Here is a 23,274-nt window from a genome sequence, read left to right on the forward strand (position 1 = left end):
TGATGCATCTATCGAAGGGATACAGATACAACAGTCGACACAAAATTATAATTTAGTAATTGCTAGACCAATTGAAGCTGATGAAGAAGAAGGGCTCCCCAAAAAGTAGATCCTTAGAGAGAACTCGGTTTGAAAGGAAGGTTTGGGAGGTTGGGAGGTTGTTTGTTCGCCGACCAGGCACGGAGATTTGGGGGTGCAGTCTTTGCTGTCGAGATGGAAGGCTCTTGCGGCCCGACATGCTGCCAAATTTGTGCTGGAGTCTGATAGTATGTGGTCTTCCTTGATGAGGGTCAAGTATTGCAGTCTACTACCTAGTACTTATGAGAGTCATCATCGATCACCAGTTTGGAGGGAGATATGTGCCAGAGCCGCACTGGTGCTTCCAGAGATTAGATGGGCTGTTGGTGATGGCCAGTCGATTGATGTCCTGGAGGATAACTGGGTTACTGAGCTACCGATCAGTTGGCTGCCGACTACGGTGGACACGGCGAGGCTAGCTGGATATAGGGTCAGTGATCTGTTGGATCACAATAGGGGCTGTTGGAGAGAGAGTCTGACTCGGGAGGCTTCTGGGAGGGAGTTAGCGGAGGTGGTCCTGGCGACCCCGATCCCTGCCCGAGAGGAGTCAGACAGGCTTGTTTGGGTGCCTACAGGGCGAACGCGAGTGCGAGACAGGAATCTTCAGGCTTTGATTAGTAGGAAGCCGGCTCGGCAGATTGAGGGAGGTTGGATCTGGAAAATGCGGATACACCCAAGAGTCGCCCTTTTCGTCTGGAAGGTGGCGTGGGGTTGCCTTCCGACCAAGAGCTTGTTAGCGCGGTGTGGTGTGCAGATTACTCAGTGTTGTGAGGTGTATGCGGATACAGAGGAGACGATTGATCATGTCCTCTTGAGGTGTCCCAGGGCCAGGGCGATATGGAGTGGGTCCCCAGGGTTGTTGCCTCACTCGTTAGAGTCTGCATCTGATTCATCTGCTAAGAGTATCTGTGAGGTGCCCTAGTTCTCGTGAGGTCGGGATTCGGCGGGCATACCTGGCCTACCATATATGGTTGGACAGAATGCCAGTCTATTTGAGGGCTGGAGGTTGCCTATGTGGTTGGTGGTGGACAAGACTATGCATCATGCAGGGGAGGTCATTTCTGCTACCATTTCGTTCTCTTCTGGGTTGACCGGGGGTATCTGGGGTGCCCTATCCGCTGTTTTAGCGCCCAGTTTTGCTCTTGTTTCTTGGGTGCCCCCACCCCCTGGTCATCTCAAACTGAACTTCGATGGTAGTGTGTCGGCGGATAGAGTGTCTGGAGGTGTTGGTTTTGTCATTCGAGATCATCTCGGCAGATTGATTGCAGCTGGAGGTCGGTGCACACCTGGTCTCACAGCACTTGGGACAGAGCTTCGGGCAGCATGAAAGGGGATCTCTTATGTTAGGAGGGCATTGGCCGCAGAGTATATGTACCTTGAGGGTGATTCATCGATCGTGATTGATTGAACTTGGAAAGTGGATAGGTACGATAATGGCCATCCTCTCATCCGAGAGTGTTGCAGACTGATCCAGGAGTTCAGGAAGGTTCATATATCACACGTGTTCAGGGAGGCAAACAATGCTGCGGACTGGGTCGCCTCCTTCGTCGTCCGACATTCCGGAAAGTTTTTGTGGATATCGGTGGGGAGCATACCCCAACTCTTGTACTTTTTATTTTTTCTTGATTTGGCAGGATGTACTCACGTTAGAGCTATATGAATTGCTGTTTTCATTAAAAAAAGAAAAAAAGAAAAGAAAAAAAAGAGGAAGAAGGAAACGACTGGTAACTGGATGGGGTTGAAGAAAACGTGAGCTGACGAAGCGAAGGAATAGCAAAGGAGGAAACCGCGGGGGGAGCGGTGATTCAAGGACAAGCCTCCTAAGAAGTTCCTATGAAGTCCTGGGCCTGGGTCGTACGAGGTGGGGCTTGCAGTCACCGTGAAATCCAGCTGGTGATGCCGGAGAGGCAGGACCGTTTGCGTGCAAGGTTAGTTCGCAACATCAGTCCGATGAACTAAGAGTTGGCGAGGCTGAGGGACCCATGGTGGCTTTGTCTCTTCGGGATGCGACCGGACCTCAGTGACCGCTGGACTCCGTCCAAACCCACACGTCCACGTCGGAGAAAAGCCCTAACGAAGCGATGGGAAGGGAAGCGACACACACACACCACTCATTCTCTCTCCGTTGCGGCAGCGCCACGTTCTAAAAAGAATAACACTTTATTAATTATTCGGATCCAAGTCTCTAATATTTCTGTGACGTTTCGTTTTGTCGCTTTGAGGAGGTGTCGGTGTTTATTCTTTGAATATTTCTCTTTATTTCGAAAGAGGAGATAGTGGGCACCCTCATAAATTTCTACTTATCCATGGTCTGTTTGTGTGTTTACTACCATAAAATTTGTTATTATTTTGCATACTTTGAGTTTCCTACATCCAAACTTTGTATTTATCCTTCATTACTGTTTATCATAAGTAAGCTCTAACCTGACCAACGATAGAGGGTTGAGTTTCTATTTATTTTTGTAATATTTTTGTTTATCAGCATGGACTAGATATTTATTTTTTAAATGTTTCTGTTTATCCAAAGCTAGTTTATGTTTACTCTTCAAAATTAATAAAGTGGATCCCAATAATTAATGAAGGGGACAGCAAGAGAGGGTGTGTTTTTTTTAAATGATAGTACCAAGGGATGGGTGGGTAGCGCGTCCCATCCCATTAATATATTTTTTTTCCTAACGACTTTGTTTTATATACTGTTAATTGGGACTCTTGTTACTTCAGGGACGATCAGATTTGCTTCAGAGAGAGGTATAGGCTACGCTTCGATCAATCGGATCTAGAGACACATTCGGACGCCTCCGAAGCCGTCTGATTTCACACCAATCTTGAAGTATAAGGCCCTGGTTAACAGATTAATGGAACCATTAAGAGAGAAAAAAAAAGAAAAAGAAAGTATTAATGGGATTGCACAAGCAGCAAGGGAGTGTGTTCTGTTTCTTTTTTTTTTTGAAATGTGAGAGGGTGAGAGTGTACTGTCCTCACTCTTCCCTATAGACTCGCCGCTTTATTAGTTATTAGGACCCATTCCATTAATTTTTAAGAGTAAATACAAATTAGTTATGGACAAATAAAAACAAGCATTTTCCTGCAGAAATAAATGAAAATATGTAAAAAAATAGATACAAATCTCGTCGGAATAAACACTTAGTTTGTGCCAATAAATAGAAATATTATAAAAATAAAAAGAACTCGATCCCGTAATTTCGGTCAGACTAGAGCTCACGTATGATAAATAGTAATAATAGAGAATAAACATAAAGTTCGGATGCAATAAACATAAAGTAGTATAAAATAAATATAAATTTTATGGAAGTAGATACATACGGGCAAAAGTTTGAAGATGTTCATTACTTTTTTATGCTCCTTTTCAGAAATTAACAGGAATACTTAAAGTATAACCACTAACCTATCGTCAATAAATATAATGCTCTAGGATAAATATCTCATATGCGGTGGTAAACAAAAATACCCTAGAAATATCAGACATAGGTCCTAACAATTAATATAGTACTCTTTTTTAACAAAAAAAATATGGCATCGCTATCCCAATAATTAGTAAACTTTTTTTTTTTTGAAACATAGCACTGTTGCAAGAGAAAGAAAGGGGAAGAGTGTACAAGAGGCTCATTAATGCTCTCTTTTTTCCTTAACGGCTTCAGTTAACTTACTAACTAAAGCTCTTGTTATTTTAGAATTCGTACAGAATCAGCCAGCTTCAGAGATCGAATTTGTTTCAGAATCTAGATGAATGGAGCGTAGTCTCTCTCTTTATATATATATATATATATATATATATATATATATATATATATATATATACACACACATACACATGCATTATACATATGTATTCGTATGGATACACATAATTCAAATCCAAACTTGTTTATTGGATTTATTTTCCATATCAGATGTTACATATCTGGTTAGTTTTGGATGAGCTCAGTGGGTTACTGGTCTCCAGACACCCACACTACAACTCGAGTTTGACAATCGGAGTCGAATTCAGATTATTGCTTTATCGCTGGTTCCTAGCGATCCATATCATAGTATGAGAATCTACGGACTCACTACAGTTTACAGTTCTTTCTAAACCACTTTTTCGAATTTTAATTATTTAATTAATGATCAATCACATAAAGTTTTAGCCATCCATTCCCTAGAGGTCAGAAGCATTAGATCTTCTAGAAGATCTGCTAACAAAATATGTTTCAGAAAAGAGAGGAAAAAGAAGAGGATAAACGCAAGGAAAAAAGAAAGAAAGGTAAATTAATCTAAACATAGGCCTCGGCCAACCTCCGCCTAGGAGGTGGCGGTGCGGTTCTTGCAGAAGCCTCCGCCACCGGCGTCGAGGCCACGATGGATGACGAAGTGGACCAGGTTCCCGGCGGAGCCTACCATGTTCTCCAGGCAGAGAAACTCCTCGCTGCACACCCTCTCCAACTCCCTGTCGTGATCGTGGACCAGCACCTCCGTCGTCCCCTCTCCCCCGACGGACCTCGCCAGCACCGCCGCCGTGAAGATGGCCGCGGCCCTCCCCGGCGCCTCCGGGCGGTAGCCTGGGGGCCCGTCGACGAGGACGACGTCCCAGGCGAGGCGGTAGAGGTGGTTGGGGAGGTCGGAGAGCGCGAGGGGGCAATCGGAGAATAGGAGGTCCTGGACGGGGCGGCAGCGCCCGCGGGGGCTCCCCTCCTCGGGGCGGACGGCGGCGAGAAGGGGGCGGAGGTCGGCGACGCGTGTGGGGAAGGCGGCAACATAGACCTCGAGGCCCGGGAGGCCTGGGTGCTTGTCCTCGAATCGGGAGGCGTGGAGGTCGCTGTGGTCGAGGAAGACGGTGTGGCCACCGTGGTTGAGGGCGAGCCAGAGCGGGGACTCGTGGCCGAGGCCGAAGACGAGGAGGTTGCAGGGGGCGCGCCGACGGAGGACGTCGGCGGCCGCGCGGAGGTCGGGGTCGGCCATGCGGCCGGGGGCGGAGGAGGAGGTGGCGTAGAAGAGGAGCGCATCGAAGATGGGGCCCGGTAGGGCAGGGTGATGGGAGATGGCGGCGGAGGCGGAGGAGGAGAGTTTTGGAGGTAAGGTGGTGGTGGTGGTGGAGGAGGAGAAGGAGAAGAGGGAGAGGAGGGAGGCGAAGGTGAAGAAAGAAAGAAGAGCGGACGCGAGGCAGAGGCGGTGACGGGCTCCCGAAAGAGAGGGTGTCGGCTTGTGGTGTGAGGATTGAAGGAAGAAGAGCCTCATGTTGCTGGTACTCTTCTTCATATCTCCGTGTCAATAGAGGGAGGAAGAGAAGATGTGAACGATGTCTTCCGCTTCGCTTTTATAAGGAGGAAGAAGAACAACTGATACGGATGATATCAAGTGCAGTAATACCTTGAAGAGTGCGAATACATGGAAATGTCATGTATATCATGGTGTATATTGTCTGTATTTTGTTCATGAACCACGTTTAAAAGAGCACGAGTATATTTGGAAAAGACACCAACATAAATGCATTTGAATGCATAAATAACAAAAAAAATAATTAATTATTTTTAGATAAGAAATACGGTTCAAAAATAAATGCATTTGGAGGTCTTAATGTAGATACATAGCATTTGAGGCCTCCAAATATATCGGAGGCCTCAATGTATTTGGACGTTCATCTTGGAACTCATTATAATAAATGCATTTGGAGGCTGGAGCCTTAGACGACAAACTTAATCGTCTAAGAGTTGAGCCGGCTCTACTTAGTGCATCCACTTTTGAGTGCAAATGCACCACAAGGCGCACTTTCTCAACAAGGCTGCTTAGGGTGGGAGGCGCATAATTGAAATCTTATGATCCGTTCCACAAAATGGCTAAAGATTGCATGTATACATTTTTTATACACCCATTTGGATCCATCCCATATTTGCATCAGGTCAAAAATTTTGAAGTGAAGATCACTCATTTTCATTCAAGCTGGGATATATACATCTAGTTTAATACGTATTGAATTGTTGGTTTATTGGGCTTGTTTGCTATTACTGACATTTTTGTATTATTATATATGATTTTTAGTCTATTTCCAAAAAAAAAAAAAAAAATTGGAGGGGAAAGAAATAAAGCAGAAACAATACCAAACTGGCTCTTGTTTTTTAAGTTGAATAAAATGAATCGAAGGGTAGCTTTTTAATTTTTAATTAGAGTGGCGATGATTTTTTAATTTTTAATTAAAGTGGCAATGGAGCACTACCTAATAAACTATTCGGATTTAGTACTGGGAAAGCAAACACCAGATTCCCATCCATGTTCTCCTCCCGTACGAAACGTTGCAAGACCACTCGCTATAGTCTAGTTTGCTTTAACAGAAACAGAAGTCCATAGATGAGCAGAAGTAGCTTTGGATCTTGCAAAGTGACCTTTTACCTTGGGAAAATTAGGACGAAATTGTCATCAACAGAACTTTAGTAGTTGATGAATGGTTGGTAGGACTTGGAATCCCGTAAGATATTCCTGTAGAAGATAAATCAACAGTTAGTGATTGACACTGACGGGATCACAGAAAAGCTTCAGTCAGGTAACGAGTTTAGGCATTGATTGACATGCTCAAAGTTTAATAAGGCGACATTAGTTGGGGTTTGGTATTGGGTAATAGTTAATGGAATCTTACCGTGAGAATTGGGACCAGGTTAGGTTTGGAGAAAGATGGCCATATGGCCAGTGCTATTCTTTGCTGATGTGCATGGTTTGGTGTCATGTGTCTCATCCTTGCGAACTTATGTGCTGATATGGAGCATTAGTTGAATAACTTCGAGCAAATTGACACAAACACCGACACCTTAAATGGTTGGAATGGTATGTTTCTCGTATCAAGTAAGAATGATGGCAAACATGGAGGTTGCGTAGGAATTTCTACGCATGCATCCATAAGCGGTATCCAAAAAATATGTAGACAAATCTAGAATGAAAAGAAAGTTATGTGATATAAACAAAGCATACTGCAGAGAATGTGAGTCATGCTGATATTATTTTATTCTCCATATGAGTCTTCTGAAAATAAAAACCAATTTCGATGGATCAGTTACTGAAAACTTAGAAGCAGCAGGTTTTGCCTTGAGAAATTGTGTGGTGAAATTGATCTATGCTGGTTGTAGCAAAGAGCAGCCATCGAAAGGTCTCCGAGGAGCCATCGAAATCCTTTAGGTACCCGAGAATTCGGATGGAAGGCGATTTGTCCATGGTAATTGGGTGGATCAATGGAAACAATGGTATTTCTGAAGCCAATCCAATGCAGATTGATATATGGAACATAAGAACGTCTGGCACCTACTTCAATGCCTCCCATTTTCTCAGAGAAAGAATTAGCCAGCCAATTTGGCTGGCCAAAATGGTAAACATAGTGGTGATGCAGATTGCCAGGGCTGCCATAGCCTACCTTTCTCTATTTTTTTTTCTTTTTTTTTTGATAAGAACGGCATTCAAATAACTCTCACATGAGTACGGCCTGCTAAGTCAAAAGCAATAAAATGATATAAGGAAGAAAAAATTTTCATGATACTAGTCCAAAAAATCTCTTCAGAGTGCCAAACTACGTAAGAGGCGACCCAGTCTAAAATTCTATTCGCTTTTCTTCTTTTAATTACGGATCTTTCTGGTTGCACCAATTTGGCATCCTAGTTTTGTTGATGTTCATCCCGTTACCACCTAAAATAAAGAAAAAGAAAGATTATACCTTGCTGCACGCGTGTTGACAAACATCTCCACACTCCCCTTATATTATTAAGGGTTCGCCTACATTTTTATTTTCAAAACCACGTACAAGAGGCCAATGGGATCATATAAATCTCTAAGAAATAATAAAAAATCGTAAACTGCATTTTTTTTTCTTTGGTACACCTAAAATAGGAGATGTTGACCCAGTATTTTACTTATAAAATTCAAACAACCACTGGAATAATTTCTGCCTTCTCACCCAATAATTTCAAAGCACTTGTGCAATGTTACATATTTTTATAGCATGAATCCATCATATGCGTATTGTAACTGCCACGAAAATGAAAGTATAACAGCCATGACAATGGTAATTATCTGACCATTCCAAAGTTTACCTATTACGAATATGATACATTTTTTCTTTAAAATATGACCTGATGATTATAAAAAGTGATAATACTTTCTTTGCAAATAGTATAATTAAGATCAGAAAAAATCACTATTTTTTCTATTAATATTCTTAATATTTAATTATAACAGCAAATAATCGTTGCATAGCAAGCTATTTCATTTATAGCATCCGCTGCTACATTACAGATTATTAATTTTAAAATTTAATTGGTCCATTATAATCTAAGATATGGTCCATTTTAATGTCACAGCAGTTGACAGGCCATAAGTAATACGTAGCTATGGCCCCATTTTAAAACCATTTTAGAACCAAGCTCATTGATGCTTTAGGACACAATGCTCATTGATGCTTTAGGACACAATGCTCATTGATGCTTGTCTGATAAGACCAGCAAGGAAAACTAGAATACTTGCTCAAACTGAACGACCGTAAGGTATCAGGCGATCAAAACAACAGACTAGAAAATGCTCGGTCCCCTTCCCCCTTAATTATAGATCAGAAAGTTTCTGTTTAACATATCATAAGCGCCATCATAATAACTCATCACATTATATAGGGGATTTAGTAACCTGTCCTCTAGTTTTGTATCAATTAAACTAGCCAAGAAAACGAGGACCAGGATATAAGTATAAAACTGGAGTTGGTAAAGCATTTGAGACCATTTCACGTCCTCTGACTTGACTTATTAGTAACAAGTTTAATGTCATCTGGTTTCCTTGCCCCGGTCATATTTTCCAAGTTTGACTAATTCTCTGCTCTGTGATCACCAGCACAGAATGGCGTACGAGCGATGTTAAAAATATATATTTGCAGTTTATGTAATCATCAATGACACTAAAGACAGCACTGTTTCATAATCATTCATTTCAATAAATTTCATACAGCAAGTTTACCAGTTATTCATCATCTATGTATGTATGTATGTATAGCTGATAAATCAGGAAACATGTTTCTTTTATTCTGAATTCCATGCATAAATGATTTTCTTCATTATTTTTTTGTCTGTGTCGAGAAATAAGAAGCCTTTTCCAGATCAGCAACAACATACTTCAAGCAAGAAAAAGGCAGCATACCGCTCTGATAGCTCATCAAGTAAACGATTCATTTATAAGAAGAGAACTCAGAGTCTGAAGCCTTCTAAGATTTCAGCTATTCTGTTGACATCTCCATAGATGACTTCATGACGAGTTACCACTAAGGCGTAACGGTTGACAGGCCTTCATATAGAACGATGCATATTTAGGAGTCCTGCTTGCAGGTTCAATAGCGCAGAATTTCCATCTGAGCATACACAGCAAACACCCTAGTACTAAAATCTTTGGAGGGGTAATGTTTTACATCTAAAAACTTTCATCATCACTAGATCATCATGAGATTGTTTCTAATTTGTTACGTATGCAATAGTGGTTGCAACTCCACAATAGGCTTTCTAGACAAACTTCCAAACATCCAGTTTGTACAATAAGATAGCCTCCAGAAACAAAAATACAAAAGATATCTGCAACAAATTTAAAACCAAGCACCATATCCCGCTTTAAAATCTAGAAATTCAACAAAGTAACAGAAAACCACAAGCAAGATTATGTCATAGACTAGAAAGAATATGGTAATACTCAAAAAAAATGTAGTGATACTCTTTCCAGTACTCTGGAACTTTTATGTTTCGATAAAATCACTCAACCAAGCATAACCTTTCTCTTTGATATATGGGATATAATTACTCAAAACTGTTCGGAGTTTTAGGTCCCACCATTGACCATAAGTTGGATTCAAGAAATTTGAGCATACCAAGGGGAATTGATTATGCACCAGTTTTCATGAACAATTTTATGAATATCCCACAACACAGCTTTCAGGCAGCAACCTCCACCACAGCCTTTGGGCAGGAAATATTGTCTGACAGAAAATCATGGATCCACACTATAGACTGAAAGATGTTTATTCTTTTAACACCGATTTAAGATCACCACAAGGAATTATGGGGAACCTCCAACGCCAAACACCAAGTCTTTTGATAATTTCTTGAACCATATATTACTGCTGCTACACTTGCTCAAACCTCAATTTCCTCCATTCCACCCACCATAATTTTTTAAAGAATAAAATAATATAATTTTCAGAATCAAACAGAGCATTCTGAAATAACCACAAAATTTCTGAGGAACAATAGACGAGAATAAAATAAAAATTTGAAAAGAAAAGACTAAGGCAAGTTGAATTTTTGTTTGCTCAACAAAATGAACACGATTTAATCATCTGTTGTTGTTACTTTGTTTGTCAGTGACACCATGCCTGCTGATACAAAGTAAGCCTTTCTCTATTAAGAGCTTCATCAATGGTCGAATGCAACATTTTCCTGGCCTTTCTCAAGAAGTTATGGTCTTGAACACATGCTTCACACTTGTGAACTTCAGTGCCATCTAGAATTAGTCTTTTGCCAATTTGTATGATCACAACACTTCCGTTATATTCTTGCAGATAATAACACCATTGTTAACTCATCTATGTATAGCTCTCATTCAGGATTACAGCCATGTATCCAGTAGCCCTTCCTTTTGAGCCAACATGAAATTTTTATCTCTTGAATCAGTCATGTACATATCATAGCCTGGTGGAGTAATAGCCATGCCATCCATCAAACTTCTCTTTGCTCTGTCACATGAATCAAATAAGCAGATAGCTGGTAACAATTGATTTTGATATTCCAACCATAACCCAACAAGCCTTTGTTATCTAAGACGTCATTGATACATAACTGAAATTATCCTTTATCCTTATCTCCAGATATTCCCAACCCCAAAATGGGTTCCATTAACCCAATAATCCATATCCAGTTAATGCTTCCAGTAGACGTAGTTAACACTTTAAACCCAAACCTAATATTTCTTACATAAATTTAATTAACATGCCGTAAACCCAAGCTCAATTAACAGTGTCCAACTAACCATGCCAATGACAGTTAACCCCAGAAGACACAAACAAGACATACCCCATTCTAATAGCCAAAGCAACATAACTCATTGAACAGACTGAAGGAACCTAATAAATATCAATCTCGGCAGCAGCCAACCAAATATATTCAGAACCTTCGAGAATTAAGTAAAACTCTAAAAATTGTAGGTGTAATTTCCACATAGTATGGATAGCTAATGAGATCGTTTCAAATAGTTGCACAGCAGAGGTAGCAACCATTTTAAGAACTGAATGAGTTTGTTACTCCCATTGGCAATTCCAGCAGGCTTAGTTCAATAGAAACAGGTCCATGTTCATCTTAGAGATTAATCAAAAACCCAGCTTTAGAAGTCAAGAGGATGATCTTTAACAACCCATGTAGTGCTGATCAAGCTGAAAAGCAGCACCTCGGCATTGCAGCCAAACACTAATCAAAGCTTGGAGAACTGTCACTTGGCCATGGAACTGCTTACTAGCACATGAATGACTTTCCTGCTCAAAAAGAGCTTCTATCTGAGATTGGTGGCTCCTTAAAACAAGTGTTTATTGGGAAAATTTTAATCAATGCAATTTTGATAAAACTTATAAATGATTTGTTCATAACTTGGAATTGAACCAAGAAGTTGCTTAAATGCTGTACTCACCTTGATAGCCTGAGCAATTCTATTTCAGTGAGGCAGCAAACTGCCTCCAGGCTCTGTTGCACTTAATGCAAGAGTTTGAAGAAGACCATGGATCAAGAAATCTTCCTCTAGTGTTATAACTTAATTAGCTGGAGAACCAGCCATATACAACTGCTGCTGTTTTATACAGTGTACACGTGCAAGCATGCTCGAAAGCTTTCAGCAGAAAACACAAGTTTCCAACAGTCTACTGCACTTTTGAATCATGATCTATCCACTAATAGAGTCATGTGCATCATACAGTCTGGAATATGGACTAGGCAATTGGGCAAATAACACCTGATCATTGTTTATATGATTATGGTCATGCTGTTGATGATGACAATGATGATACATGCACACAGATAACAGCAGAAATGCAAGAAAGTCATGTTACTGAGATCAGACCTGGCCGCACCAGTATGACAGATGTTCCTTCTTGCGTAGATTACTGACAAGGCCCCCGCACTGCAAACAAATAAAGCTGCTCCCATCTGCAAAGGCATCCAACATAATCTGCTTCCTCCCACTCATTGCAAGCATGGAGGGGCCATTGCCATCAAGCAGAATGGAAGGAACAGCTGCACAAGGTGGTGGTAGGTCAGATCTTAGAGGCTGTGCTTCAGCTATAGCACATTCTGCAAACAAGGAGGCCAGTTCATCCACAGCAGCATTAGCCTGCATTTTGCTCTTGTAGAGCTCACGGGCACAGTTCAGAGTGTGGAAGACAGCTTGTTCTCCACCTTTAGATCTCATGGCTGCCATTACCTGTTTCCCACTTTTCCGGTCAGAACTTGACAGGAATCCTTATGATTGGGCAGTTAAATTAGGAGATACAAAGTATTCATAATTAAACACAAGGAAACTGCCCCCAAAGATACATCATCCTATAAAATTTTTAAGATGTAAATATTTTTTGCCTCCAATGAACATGGTCGCTCATGTTTCTGAAGGGATCAATTCAGCTGCTGCTAACTTCAGTTATCTTTCCTTAGATGTCTATTTTAACAATCTGGCCCTTTGTTTTTTGTTGGTTGGGGGGGAGATGCGGAGGGGGGTTGGTGAAATTTCTTAGTTAAAATATGGCCGCCTTAAACTCATTCATATGGCATCCCAGCTATGTTCTCTCCAAAGAACTGGCCCGTCTTCTAAGATATTGCCGGATACCCCCTTAATTCCTTGAACTTTTGGCAATTGTAATCTCATTGGGTTATAAAAATCTTCTCTCTTTCAGCCCAACCCAATTTTCTACCATTCCCCCTAGTATCTCTTCAAGCCCCATTTCACACACATCTCTCTCTCTCTCTCTAATATATGTGAGAGGCATCTAGCTTCTCTCACACACTATTCCTTCAGTAAATACACAATTTACTCCAAACAATGATGATTGATGGGATCACAACCATCCATCTAATGCTTCTTTCTTTCAAGTAAATCACATAAAAAGCATTACTACAGAGCCATCATATTATCTTTCTAATATATACATGAAAAGGAAAAAGATAAATGCAGCAATAACCCATAATTCCAGGCAATAACCCCCCACCCCCGGCTCTCTAGAAAAGAACTATGGCTAAAGGCACAAATTTGAATTTTAAATTTTCATCGTTCTCAAATCTTTTGTCACATTGCAAGGATTTAGAGGGAACTATTGTATTCACCCTCACTTTTATTTAGAATGATGTCATGATGTATTGGATTTTTTTATTGTTTATTTATTATATGATGTCATATAGTTAGAAAAAAAAATTAAATCTCTAGTCAAGTATGCTTTTAGGTAAAAAAGAGGGAATTATGACGGTTTTAGTGATTCCTAATGTATTGACACTTGTATAAAATTCCTTTAAACCATCTAATAAGCAAGCAATAATATGAAAAACTATGAAATGTGGGAAAGTACACAATTAGGTTGCACAATATAAAGTTAGTTAATTCTTTTCTTATCAGATAAGCAACAATGAATGTTTTTATGCTTCATATGTTGGCCCTCCAGAGGACAAGACTATGCCCCTGCTACACCATCTTCTAGTATATTTGTTTTGTTTGATGTACCAGATAGCCTGCATACCATAGGCACCACCACTGAGGTAGGAGAAGAAACTTATCATAATACAATGGGCCACCACAATGTACTCCTTTGTAACATTGAACATCCTTGATTTACGTGCCACTCCTTCAGAGAGCCCTAATACATGCATAACATCCATTTCTGTAGAAAAACTTTAATAAAATAGATTTCCAGAGCTCGGTTAACATAATACAGTGTGATTATATTGTAAATCCATTCTTTAGTTTTACAAGGTGTATACAAAACACCTCACTCATTAATAATCAAATGAACTAGACCAAACAAGGACAGGAGATGATAATTCACAGACACGAGAAAAGGAATCCAAGGATTCAATTATAAAAATTTGAGCTTCTTTTTTCAAAGTAACAATTGTTTAAAATATTTTACTAAACAACCTTTATCCCCAATACTTTTAGCAAAATAGCCTTCCCGCATCTGTGTACCAACATTTTCTTCCTTTGACATCTGATTTAATGTCTAACGGCCCCTATTACCCTTAAGGCCACACAGACATGGCAACAAGGGCATCAAGGCTGCTCCAAGTGCTAGCAGAAGGGATGGGGATAGAGCCCTTGCAATTTCAAATGACCAAAGAAGGGACATCCATTTCAGTAGCTTTTGGTATTTGAGTGTTACCATTTGGTCAACTTTCTCTGTCTCTCTCCACCTTTTCTCGTCACTTTTGCTCCAGACCAGCAACCCCCATCCTTTCGCAATTATCTACCTCTCCATCAAACATGTTAGATAGATATGAGCTCAGCTTTCAGCTGTGAGTCATATAAATCAAGCCAATGAGATGGTTTGAAAATGCTGAAATGACAGTGATTGGCTAGTTGGAACTAGTTTCATCTAAGATTTGAACCCTTTATTTAATTGAATTAGACATTATTTTCTTTACTACTGTACTAGTATTTCAAAAATAGCAAGCTCTTTGACCTTAGCAGACAAATCATTGGTGCAAGATCTTGTCAGATCATGATTTATGGAGATAGGGAGCAACCAAAGTTCGGAATTTGCATTAATAATAGTAACAAGAAGCTTACATTACCCAGATCCTTTGGTTTATGCCCAAAGGATCTGCACCTAAAACTTAGAAATAGATATAGGCCTCTCTCTAAGGTATCAGATTATCAGAAAATTTTAAAAAATAGAAAGACCCAACAAATCAACAAATACCAGTACGTGAAACTTGTATCCAAGTCCATGTACATTGACAAGGAGAACGACGTTGCTCTGGTAGGGTACTATAGAGAAGCCCATCTTTCTTAAAATTGTCTTCAGACTTGAGAGACAAGCGCTTGCTTGTGGTCAAAGTTCTAGACTCTTATTTGTTCATACTCGTCATCTCCTGACAACTTGGCTTGCTCGTCAGGAAAAACAATTGGCACCTCTGACACCCTCATCAGCCACTCCATGAATCTTTGAGGAGAACAGAACCACAAGGAGTTAGATCAAACATCTAGAAATAAAAATAGTAGGAGGAATATTTTGCTAGCTAAATTTAGGATGCAGTTATTTACTTAAATATCACTTGAAAGGAAGCTTTTGATTTTGTTGAACTTGATTAAGTAACATGTAAAGTAAAAACAAAAGGACCCATAACTAAAAGCATAACGGACAGGTATCTTTCCAAAGACAAACTGCAAATCTCAATCCAACCACTTGTTCTTATATAAATGAAATCCTCCATTACAGCATACAAATCCTTTACAATATCCTATTCTAGGTCCAAGAACATGTTGCTCCTTTGCTTTAAAGGAGACTAGCTGCACAATCTCATTTCAATCATATTTCCCTATAATGAAATCAGACTGTTTGTCATGGGAAGCTTTATAACCATTTTAGTATTGAATTCCAGTGTTACTACATTTAAACCTTTGCTTATGAAAAATCAAGCAGTCTTCTTCATAAGGCCTAACTCTAGCTTTCTTTGTACAACAAATTCTTTCTTTGTACAACCTCTTATTCAATATTTTAACCTCTTCCCATGTACTCAATCTTTAACATTATTCCTCCCTTGATATATTTCCAGGTGCACAAGGCATCCAAATAGCACTCAAGTTGGATCTCTACATCAGGAACACTAAATGCCTGACTTTCAAGAAAATCAAATAACTAGATTATTTGTGAATAGGAGAAAAGCCTCATGCCCATAGTCCACAACATAAAATCTGACAAACTGGTTTATTCAGCTCATATGCTCATTTAAGATCCCACCCAACTATACAGCCCTTAATTCTCCATTTCAAGATCCCGAACATAATATTATAATGGTTTATATTTTCTTACCAAATCAAGAGCGAATCTAGCATGACACCTCTACCTAACAACCATGATCACCATCCATAAATTCAGCTTCACTTGATTCACGTTATAAACTTTAAAGCCCTAGTCATCATCACGATATGCATTGTAAAATCCCATTGCAATACTTCCATTCAGAGATTTCTCCTACCTTTCTTTTTACTAATCCTCCAGCCCACAACCCAGGCACACACTCCATAACAAGAACAAAAATGTATCCATTAAGAAATACTTTAATTAACTCGTCTCTTTCCCTAAGTGTACATAGTTCAAATTTCTAATTTGTTACCCAAAACTGGTTGGACTAGATAAAAATTCATCAAATTATTCCAGCCAAACAAATCAAATACCATAATAAAACTCTGTAAAAAGAAATTAAAAAAGAACTAGTCTCAAAAAGATTCCAAATAAATTTTTAATAGCCCTGACCCCTGTCACAAGATTGAGCAATGCCATTAGGAACCAAATTACGAGTAGAGGATAAATGGCTCAAAAATAAACAAAAATGTCACATAAACAATACCCTTCCCTTCTTATTCGTAACTTCAGCTATAACTCCATAAAATGACAAACCAAGTAAACCAACAGATCAAAAGATAACTAAAATTCGTCCTTTTCGAATTCTTCAAAAGAAAAAAAATTGATTTTTCACATGTATGTGGGTATGTATGTATGTGGGAAGAGAGAGAGAGAGAGAGAGCGCTTACGGCTTGGAGAGCGAGCGAGGGCTTGCCTTGGTCGATGAGCTGGCGGGCCAAGGGGAGTAGACTCCAAGCGCTGTCGTGGGCGTCGACGCGGCGGCCGGCGGCGGCGGCCGGCCCGCCACCTGTATCCTCCTCCATATCCCCACTACCGCTCGTCATGTCGGTCTCCGCGGCGTCCATCGTTTTTGATCGGTTTCCTTCCAGTATGGTTTTCGACACACGGTGACTGCGAAATGACGAAACCTTCTCGTGGCTCCTCCTTCTATAGTCTATACCCCCCTTTCCCTTTTGAATCGATTCGAGGGTTCCCGACATTCTCCCCTCTTTTCAGTTTCATTTTCTTTGGTAAGGCGGATGAATTTAATTATTTGAGCATATTTTTATTTTTTATCAGAAAAATTCATATATTATAAAAATATATAAAATTATTCTCGCAAAACTGTTTTTTAGGTCATGCACACATCCAATCACAACCACTCATCCTTACAAATCTCATTCATCAAGTACATAGTTTGATGCATCGCGATGGGCTACACTACGCATGTAGTGTAGAAAATAATTTCTCATTATGCTGAAGAAATTATTCTCTTTACTCACATCAATCAAATTCTACCCGATGTTTGGTTAAAATTTTAATCTTAAAAAAATAAAAAAGCCAACCTCTAGGTTTCACCAAGAGTTTAGATACACTTCCCCCTTTCTTATCTACTTTGCTTTCCGAGTAGATCATGCGATATGCGAGGCTGTGAATCTTCAAATTTACATATAATTGGGATTTCATCAAAAATTTGCTTTATATATAGTAAAAGTTAAACTATTTTATATTATAATTAAGATGCTGATTAACCACCATGCTAGCGATTATAAATTTTCTTGCTTCACCAAAAAAACATAATCAGATATTTAGAATAATGAAGTCATATGCTTTGACACTCTACTCTTGCCTTGGAGGATTATAACTACCGTTGTTTGATCTCAATGAAGATGTCATCAAACATCTAGCAAGCGGTGCCCTGCAAGGCATGCACGTCATCAAGAAGAGTGCCCTTTGTAATAAAACAAATATAGCAACTTTTGCTGTAATGGTCAAAAATAATTCCTCCTCATATAGAGAGAAGCTTAAAGTATCACACTCATGCACGCACATAAGTGGGCCTGGTTGGGCTTTGATTTGAACATAACGCTAAAGTATCACACTCTACTCTACTCATGCACATAACGCTGACTCGAACCCTCTCGGGTCTCAACCTAAAACCAGCCTAGGTGCGCAACTATAGAAGACACTTTAATATGGCAAATATACCATTTCACTAGCTTATTATATTTACGATTGTTGCTAGAAATTTGACCCGAGGGCGACCACTGGCTAAGAAGGAGGAGCTCTGGCAGGAGATGGCGGGTGGCGGTACGTCGGCGGGCTGCGTCCTCCGGAAAACCTACAAGAAGCCGGTGGTCGGGGTTCCCGGCGCCGGCCCTCCGATGCTTAAGTCAGAGGAGACTTTTGTGGAGAAAGAGAGAGTTTTGTATGTAGAAACTAGAGTCAGAGATCCCTTTCCGGAAGGGAGGTTCCCCTTTTATAGGAGGGGTACCGGGTTACCTGTGATTCGACTGGACGAATTAAATGAGTTATCGTCATGATTGAGCATGATCGTGTAAATTAATGCCCTGCCGTGGAGGGCTAGATTGGAGCCATTGAGTTGTTGTGGGTGACTGGGTGTAGTTGAGTGAGTCAACTGGTTGCCGTGGATGGCCTGAGATTTTGAGTAGGCCGGAGATCCATGGAGACCACGTGCATTAATTGTTGAGTAAGCCGGAGATCTGTGGAGGCCATGCGCATTAATTGCTGACAGTCGTTTAGGGCATAGTCACTGGTTGACATGTCGCGGCATGGCTGGCGAGTGAAGCATGGTGCGGTGAGGTTGTCGCAGGGTGTGGCCGCAGCATGTGAACGGCAAGGTCGACTTCCTGAGGTCGGCTTGGCGTTTTGAGGTTGGGGATGTCGAGATCGGGTGTCTCGGGATCGGAAGCCTTCAATTACGTGCCGATGATGCGTTCACGTGTTTCAGGGCAATTCGTTTTTCCTCCAACAACGACATTGAAGTCTATTATGTATCGAAGAAAGAACAAATCCAAGAAGGCCACCTAAATAGTCTACAAATGATAGAACAATAACACAAGAGAGAAGAAAAGAAAAGAAAGGCATAGAGTTCAGACAGTCACAGTAGCCACAAACTCAATTAATAAAGTTAGAAATATAAGCTATTCATCCTTTTTCACTGGTAAAAGATTGCAAGTTAATTGTGGTAATATTAAATACTTATATAACATATAAGCTAACATACGAATATTACGAAAATGAAATCTAAAGATCAAAACTAGTTTCAGTTGAACCAAAACCAGCACAATCCAAATTATTCTAATTTTATTTAAGCGCATGAGAAACCTAGATGCATGTCAAAGCGCATGAACCAGATGTGTCAAGGTCCTCGTTGAGCGTATCTGAATACCAGCATGATCTAAATAGATTTGAATATGTAAAAAATATTTCTTTAGGATTTATGAAAATATCTCAAGTTTCATAAAAATATACCCCCATTTTCAAACCGAGTTCGGGCTGAGCCCACGCTCTACCTTTGTCTAAATATCCGAGCCCAATGCTGATCCAGACCAAACCCAGCAAGAGACCCGAGATCAGGCTGCGATTTGACCTGGTTCTCGTGCCATTTTCGAGCACTCTAGAACCAGTGCTAAGGTTAGAACCTACATGCAGGGCCGGGCCAATCCTTAGGCGACTTAGGCGACCCGGTCGCCTAAGGCTCCAGCCCAAAGAAGATCCACTGCAGAAAAGGCTTCAAAGACAAAATAGAAAAAAAAGGGCTCCCATTGTGAGTTTGCCTTAAGTCAGCCCACTGCAGGGAATGCCTCAAAGACAAAATAACCTTAGGCCCCCCTGTATGTCCCAGTTCATGCAGAGTTGCATAAAGTTGGTGATGGGGACATCAGCTAGGTTCCCATTTTATTTGCATATTTGCTTATTGTTATTTCTGGGTTTATTTGTGTTTAGGGATTTATTTGTGGTTTATTTTATTCTGGGCTTATTTTCATTTTAGGGCTTGTTTGTGGGGAATTATTTTATGTAAGGGGTTTATTTTAATTGTTCTTATGGGGCCCTATTTAAAGGGAACTTGTAAGCTGATTAGGTTTTTTTAATGCAGAATTAAAGAATTTCTTCCCCCACGTTTCCTCTTCTTCTCTTCTCCTCCCTTTTCCTTCTTCTCTTCTTCTTCCCCCTTCTTTTCCCCTCTTTTCCTGTTTCATTTTAAAGTTAGTCCGGCATCAACTTGGTATCAGAGCAAGGCTGGTTTTGCCCCTGCTGCCAAAGCCCCGATCCAACAACAGCCCTCCTTCCCCATTAGTTCTCACAGTGCTTCAAGGAGAACAGGGCCTTCCCTCTGTCAGCCTGTTCAAAAAAAAAAAAAAAAAGATCGTTCTTTCGGTTTTCACCAAAAGGGGACAAAGGGATCAACCCTGATTCACCGAGCTTCTCTCGGTTCCTCTCCTTCCCTCTGTCAGCTTCACACACACAAAAAAAAAAAAAAGGAAGCTCCCCTGTGGCCGAGCAGTTCCACTGTGCCCCTCCCTGCCGCAACCACCTCTTTCCATCAGATTCCCCGGAGGCCTCCCTGCAGCGCCACCTCTGGCCCTCCACCGGAGCCTGCAACCGACGCCACCACCACCTCTGCCGCGTCTTCACCGTCGTGCCACCACCGGTGTATGGCCGAGCGTCGCCGGATTCCGGGATTTCTGTGGCCGCACGAGTATTACGCCATACGTCGACCACGGACACCGGAGCGCGTTGAAGGACCGCGTGTGACTCCCGCTGCCGGAAAGAGGAAGAGCGTCGTCGATCTGTTTGCCACCTTGTCCCTCGGCACTGTCGACGCACCCGCCGACCACCGCGCGCAAGATTCCGGCCGCCACCACGACCAGCCGCCGCCTGTTGCCGACAACGGAGTCTCCGTCGCCGTTCAGTTCGGCCGCTCCGCAACCACCGCCGAAGCGGCCGGAACGCCCTCCCGAGTCGATCGGGAGGTTGAAGAAGGAGTTACGGTAACAGGTAAGTTCTAAACCCGTTACCCCAAACCCGATAGCCCGGTTCACATCCGGTAAGTTAAAAAAAAAAAAAAAAAATCCCTTCGGATCACGTGACCTGCACGTGTTCCTAAAAAAAAAAAAAAAAACCTAACCTCTGTTCTGCCGAAGAGGAAACCCTAGGGTTTCCACCGCCTCCTTCGCCGCCGTCGCCGAGCTCTGCCTGCAGCGCCACCACCGACCGTTCCGCCGTTTCCTCCTCGCCGCCTCTGCCGTGCCGTTTCTGCCGCCGACGCCATTTCCTCCGTCACCCGAGCCCGCGCCGCCCCTGTGCCCGTGCCGCTCGTGTCGCTGCGCCGTCGCCGCCTCCGCCCGTGCCGCTTCCTGCCGCCGCCGAGATCCGCCATCGCCTGAACCCCTCCGCTACGCCGCCCGAACCAGCTGCGACGCCGTTGGGCAGCTAACACACCACCCGAGTCCGCCCGCTTCCTCCGATTGTCATCGTCTCTCCCTCCACTGAGCCACGCCACCACGCCCCGCCGCTACGCCCACCTCCGCTTGCCGCTGCACCAGACCACCGCCTCCACCTTTCCCCTTTTCTCTCTACTCCACCACGCCCCGCCGCTACGCCCACCTCCGCTTGCCGCTGCACCAGACCACCGCCTCCACCTTTCCCCTTTTCTCTCCACTGCCCTTTCGGTCCCAGTTTTCTCCTTCACTCGAGCTCCATCGCGCCTGATCCACTGAGCCACCTGCGGCCCAACTGACTGCAGGGCCCGCCACTGATTCCCGATCCACCGTAGCACCTGCGGCCCAACTGACTGCAGGGCCCGCCACTGATTCAAGGATCAACTCACAAGCCTTCCTCATTTACAGGCCCGCTAGCCACACCATACGGTATACCCCAAAGTTGACAGGTTCAGCAGGCCCCCAGTTGCTGTAACGCGACCAGATTCACGCCATCCGACGACCCGACTCACTGCGTCCCGACCGTCGCCCCAGCCCACGAGTACCTGATTCTGATTGGCTGTATCTGCCACAGGTAATAGGTTCTTCCTCCCTTGGACTTGCTTATTTAAATATGTTCTAGTTCTCTTGCATGACAGCCCTGTTTTGAAACTTATTTTCTTGTCAAACTGCAAAACCTAGAACATTTTTCACCACACCTGTCCTACCTACCAATTAAATCTAAATATTAAATTAGCACACCTTAGTGTCAGGACATCATCAACATCCATAGATCAGATTACTTTCAGACTTTGTATGACTGTAAAACGTGTTTGCAACCTAACTTCTTATAGTGACTAATTTTCTACTTTAATTCTGAAATAACCAAAGTACAAATTAGTAAAATTTAATTTTAAGTTATTTTTGTGAAAAAATTGCTGATTTCCGAATTCATAGTAGGTTGCATTAGTGGGTTGCATTAGTAGGTTGTCCTGCATTACCTTTGGACAATTAGGGTTCATTAGTAGTATTGCATATCATATCACCAATTAGAGTAGCTCCTGTATGCCCACCCGTAGTGGTAGAGAGTACCTCCTCACTGACTCTCAGACCCCTTCATCCACCATGGACCCCAGAGTCATACAAGATATTCTGGAACAATTAGCTGCAATACGAGCTGATAACGACGAATTCAAACGTGAGATCCGTGCTCAAATACAACACCTTAGGCCTCCGGAACCATCATCCCCAATCGCAGCTTACCCCGAGTTTGGTTTGACCACACCGCCGGCAACTTTTCCCCATCCCCCTAGGAACCAACATCATCCTGATCACCATCGCGATCTTGACGAGCGACTACTTCGTACCGTGCGAGTAGAAGCCCCCACATTTGCTGGTCAATTAGAGCCGAGCGTGTACCTTGATTGGAGAGCAGCCATGGATAACTATTTTGAGTGGTACGATATGCCTGAAGATAGAAAAGTACGGTTTGCCAAAATGAAGCTTATTGGGCAAGCTCACTGGTACTGGCATAACGTTGAACATCGGCGTGAGACCCAGAGGCTTCCACGCATCACCACTTGGGAGGATATGAAAGAGAAACTGAATGAGAAGTATCTGCCATTCTCTTACCGACAACGCCTTATGGATAGGTGGCAGAAACTAACTCAAGGGACTTTAACCGTCGCCGATTACATTGCACAATTTGAAGAGTTTCACATGAGGTGCGGTGTAATCGAAGAGGAGACTGTTACTCTTTCTAGGTTCCGGGCAGGACTCCGCCAGGAGATTCAGAAAGAATTAATCCTCCGAGAGATTACCACCCTTGGCCAAGCATACCAGTTGGCTCAAGATGTAGATAGTTTCTTACAAGCCCCTGTA

General features: G+C 42.0%; 1 protein-coding gene and 1 pseudogene across 4 annotated transcripts; both read right to left on the minus strand.

The window, feature by feature from the left end:
* Window positions 1–3,365: 3,365 nt before the first annotated feature.
* LOC103714432 (protein IRX15-LIKE pseudogene) lies at window positions 3,366–5,541 on the minus strand (annotated as a pseudogene). Its single transcript, XR_015971346.2, has one exon. The product of XR_015971346.2 is annotated as a protein IRX15-LIKE pseudogene (transcript).
* Window positions 5,542–7,958: 2,417 nt separating this feature from the next.
* On the minus strand, window positions 7,959–17,204 carry LOC103714441 (uncharacterized). 3 transcript variants are annotated; one of them, XM_008801689.5, is made up of 3 exons: window positions 16,858–17,204; window positions 12,184–12,543; window positions 7,959–9,442 (listed from the first exon to the last, which is right to left on the minus strand). In XM_008801689.5, exons 1-3 carry the CDS (start codon window positions 17,167–17,169, stop codon window positions 9,422–9,424), a joined length of 693 nt encoding a protein of 230 aa, XP_008799911.3. In that variant the 5' UTR covers window positions 17,170–17,204; the 3' UTR covers window positions 7,959–9,421. The 3 variants fall into 3 exon arrangements, with proteins under 3 accessions (XP_008799911.3, XP_026663370.3, XP_026663375.3); XM_026807569.4 differs by lacking the exon at window positions 7,959–9,442 and adding an exon at window positions 9,892–12,075; XM_026807574.4 differs by lacking the exon at window positions 7,959–9,442 and having other exon boundaries at window positions 11,848–12,543; window positions 16,858–17,202.
* Window positions 17,205–23,274: the final 6,070 nt, after the last annotated feature.

Source organism: Phoenix dactylifera, chromosome 11, assembly GCF_051530095.1.
Source record: "Phoenix dactylifera cultivar Ajwa chromosome 11, Ajwa_hap1_PhDact_Kaust_v1.1, whole genome shotgun sequence".
NCBI lineage: Eukaryota > Viridiplantae > Streptophyta > Magnoliopsida > Arecales > Arecaceae > Phoenix > Phoenix dactylifera.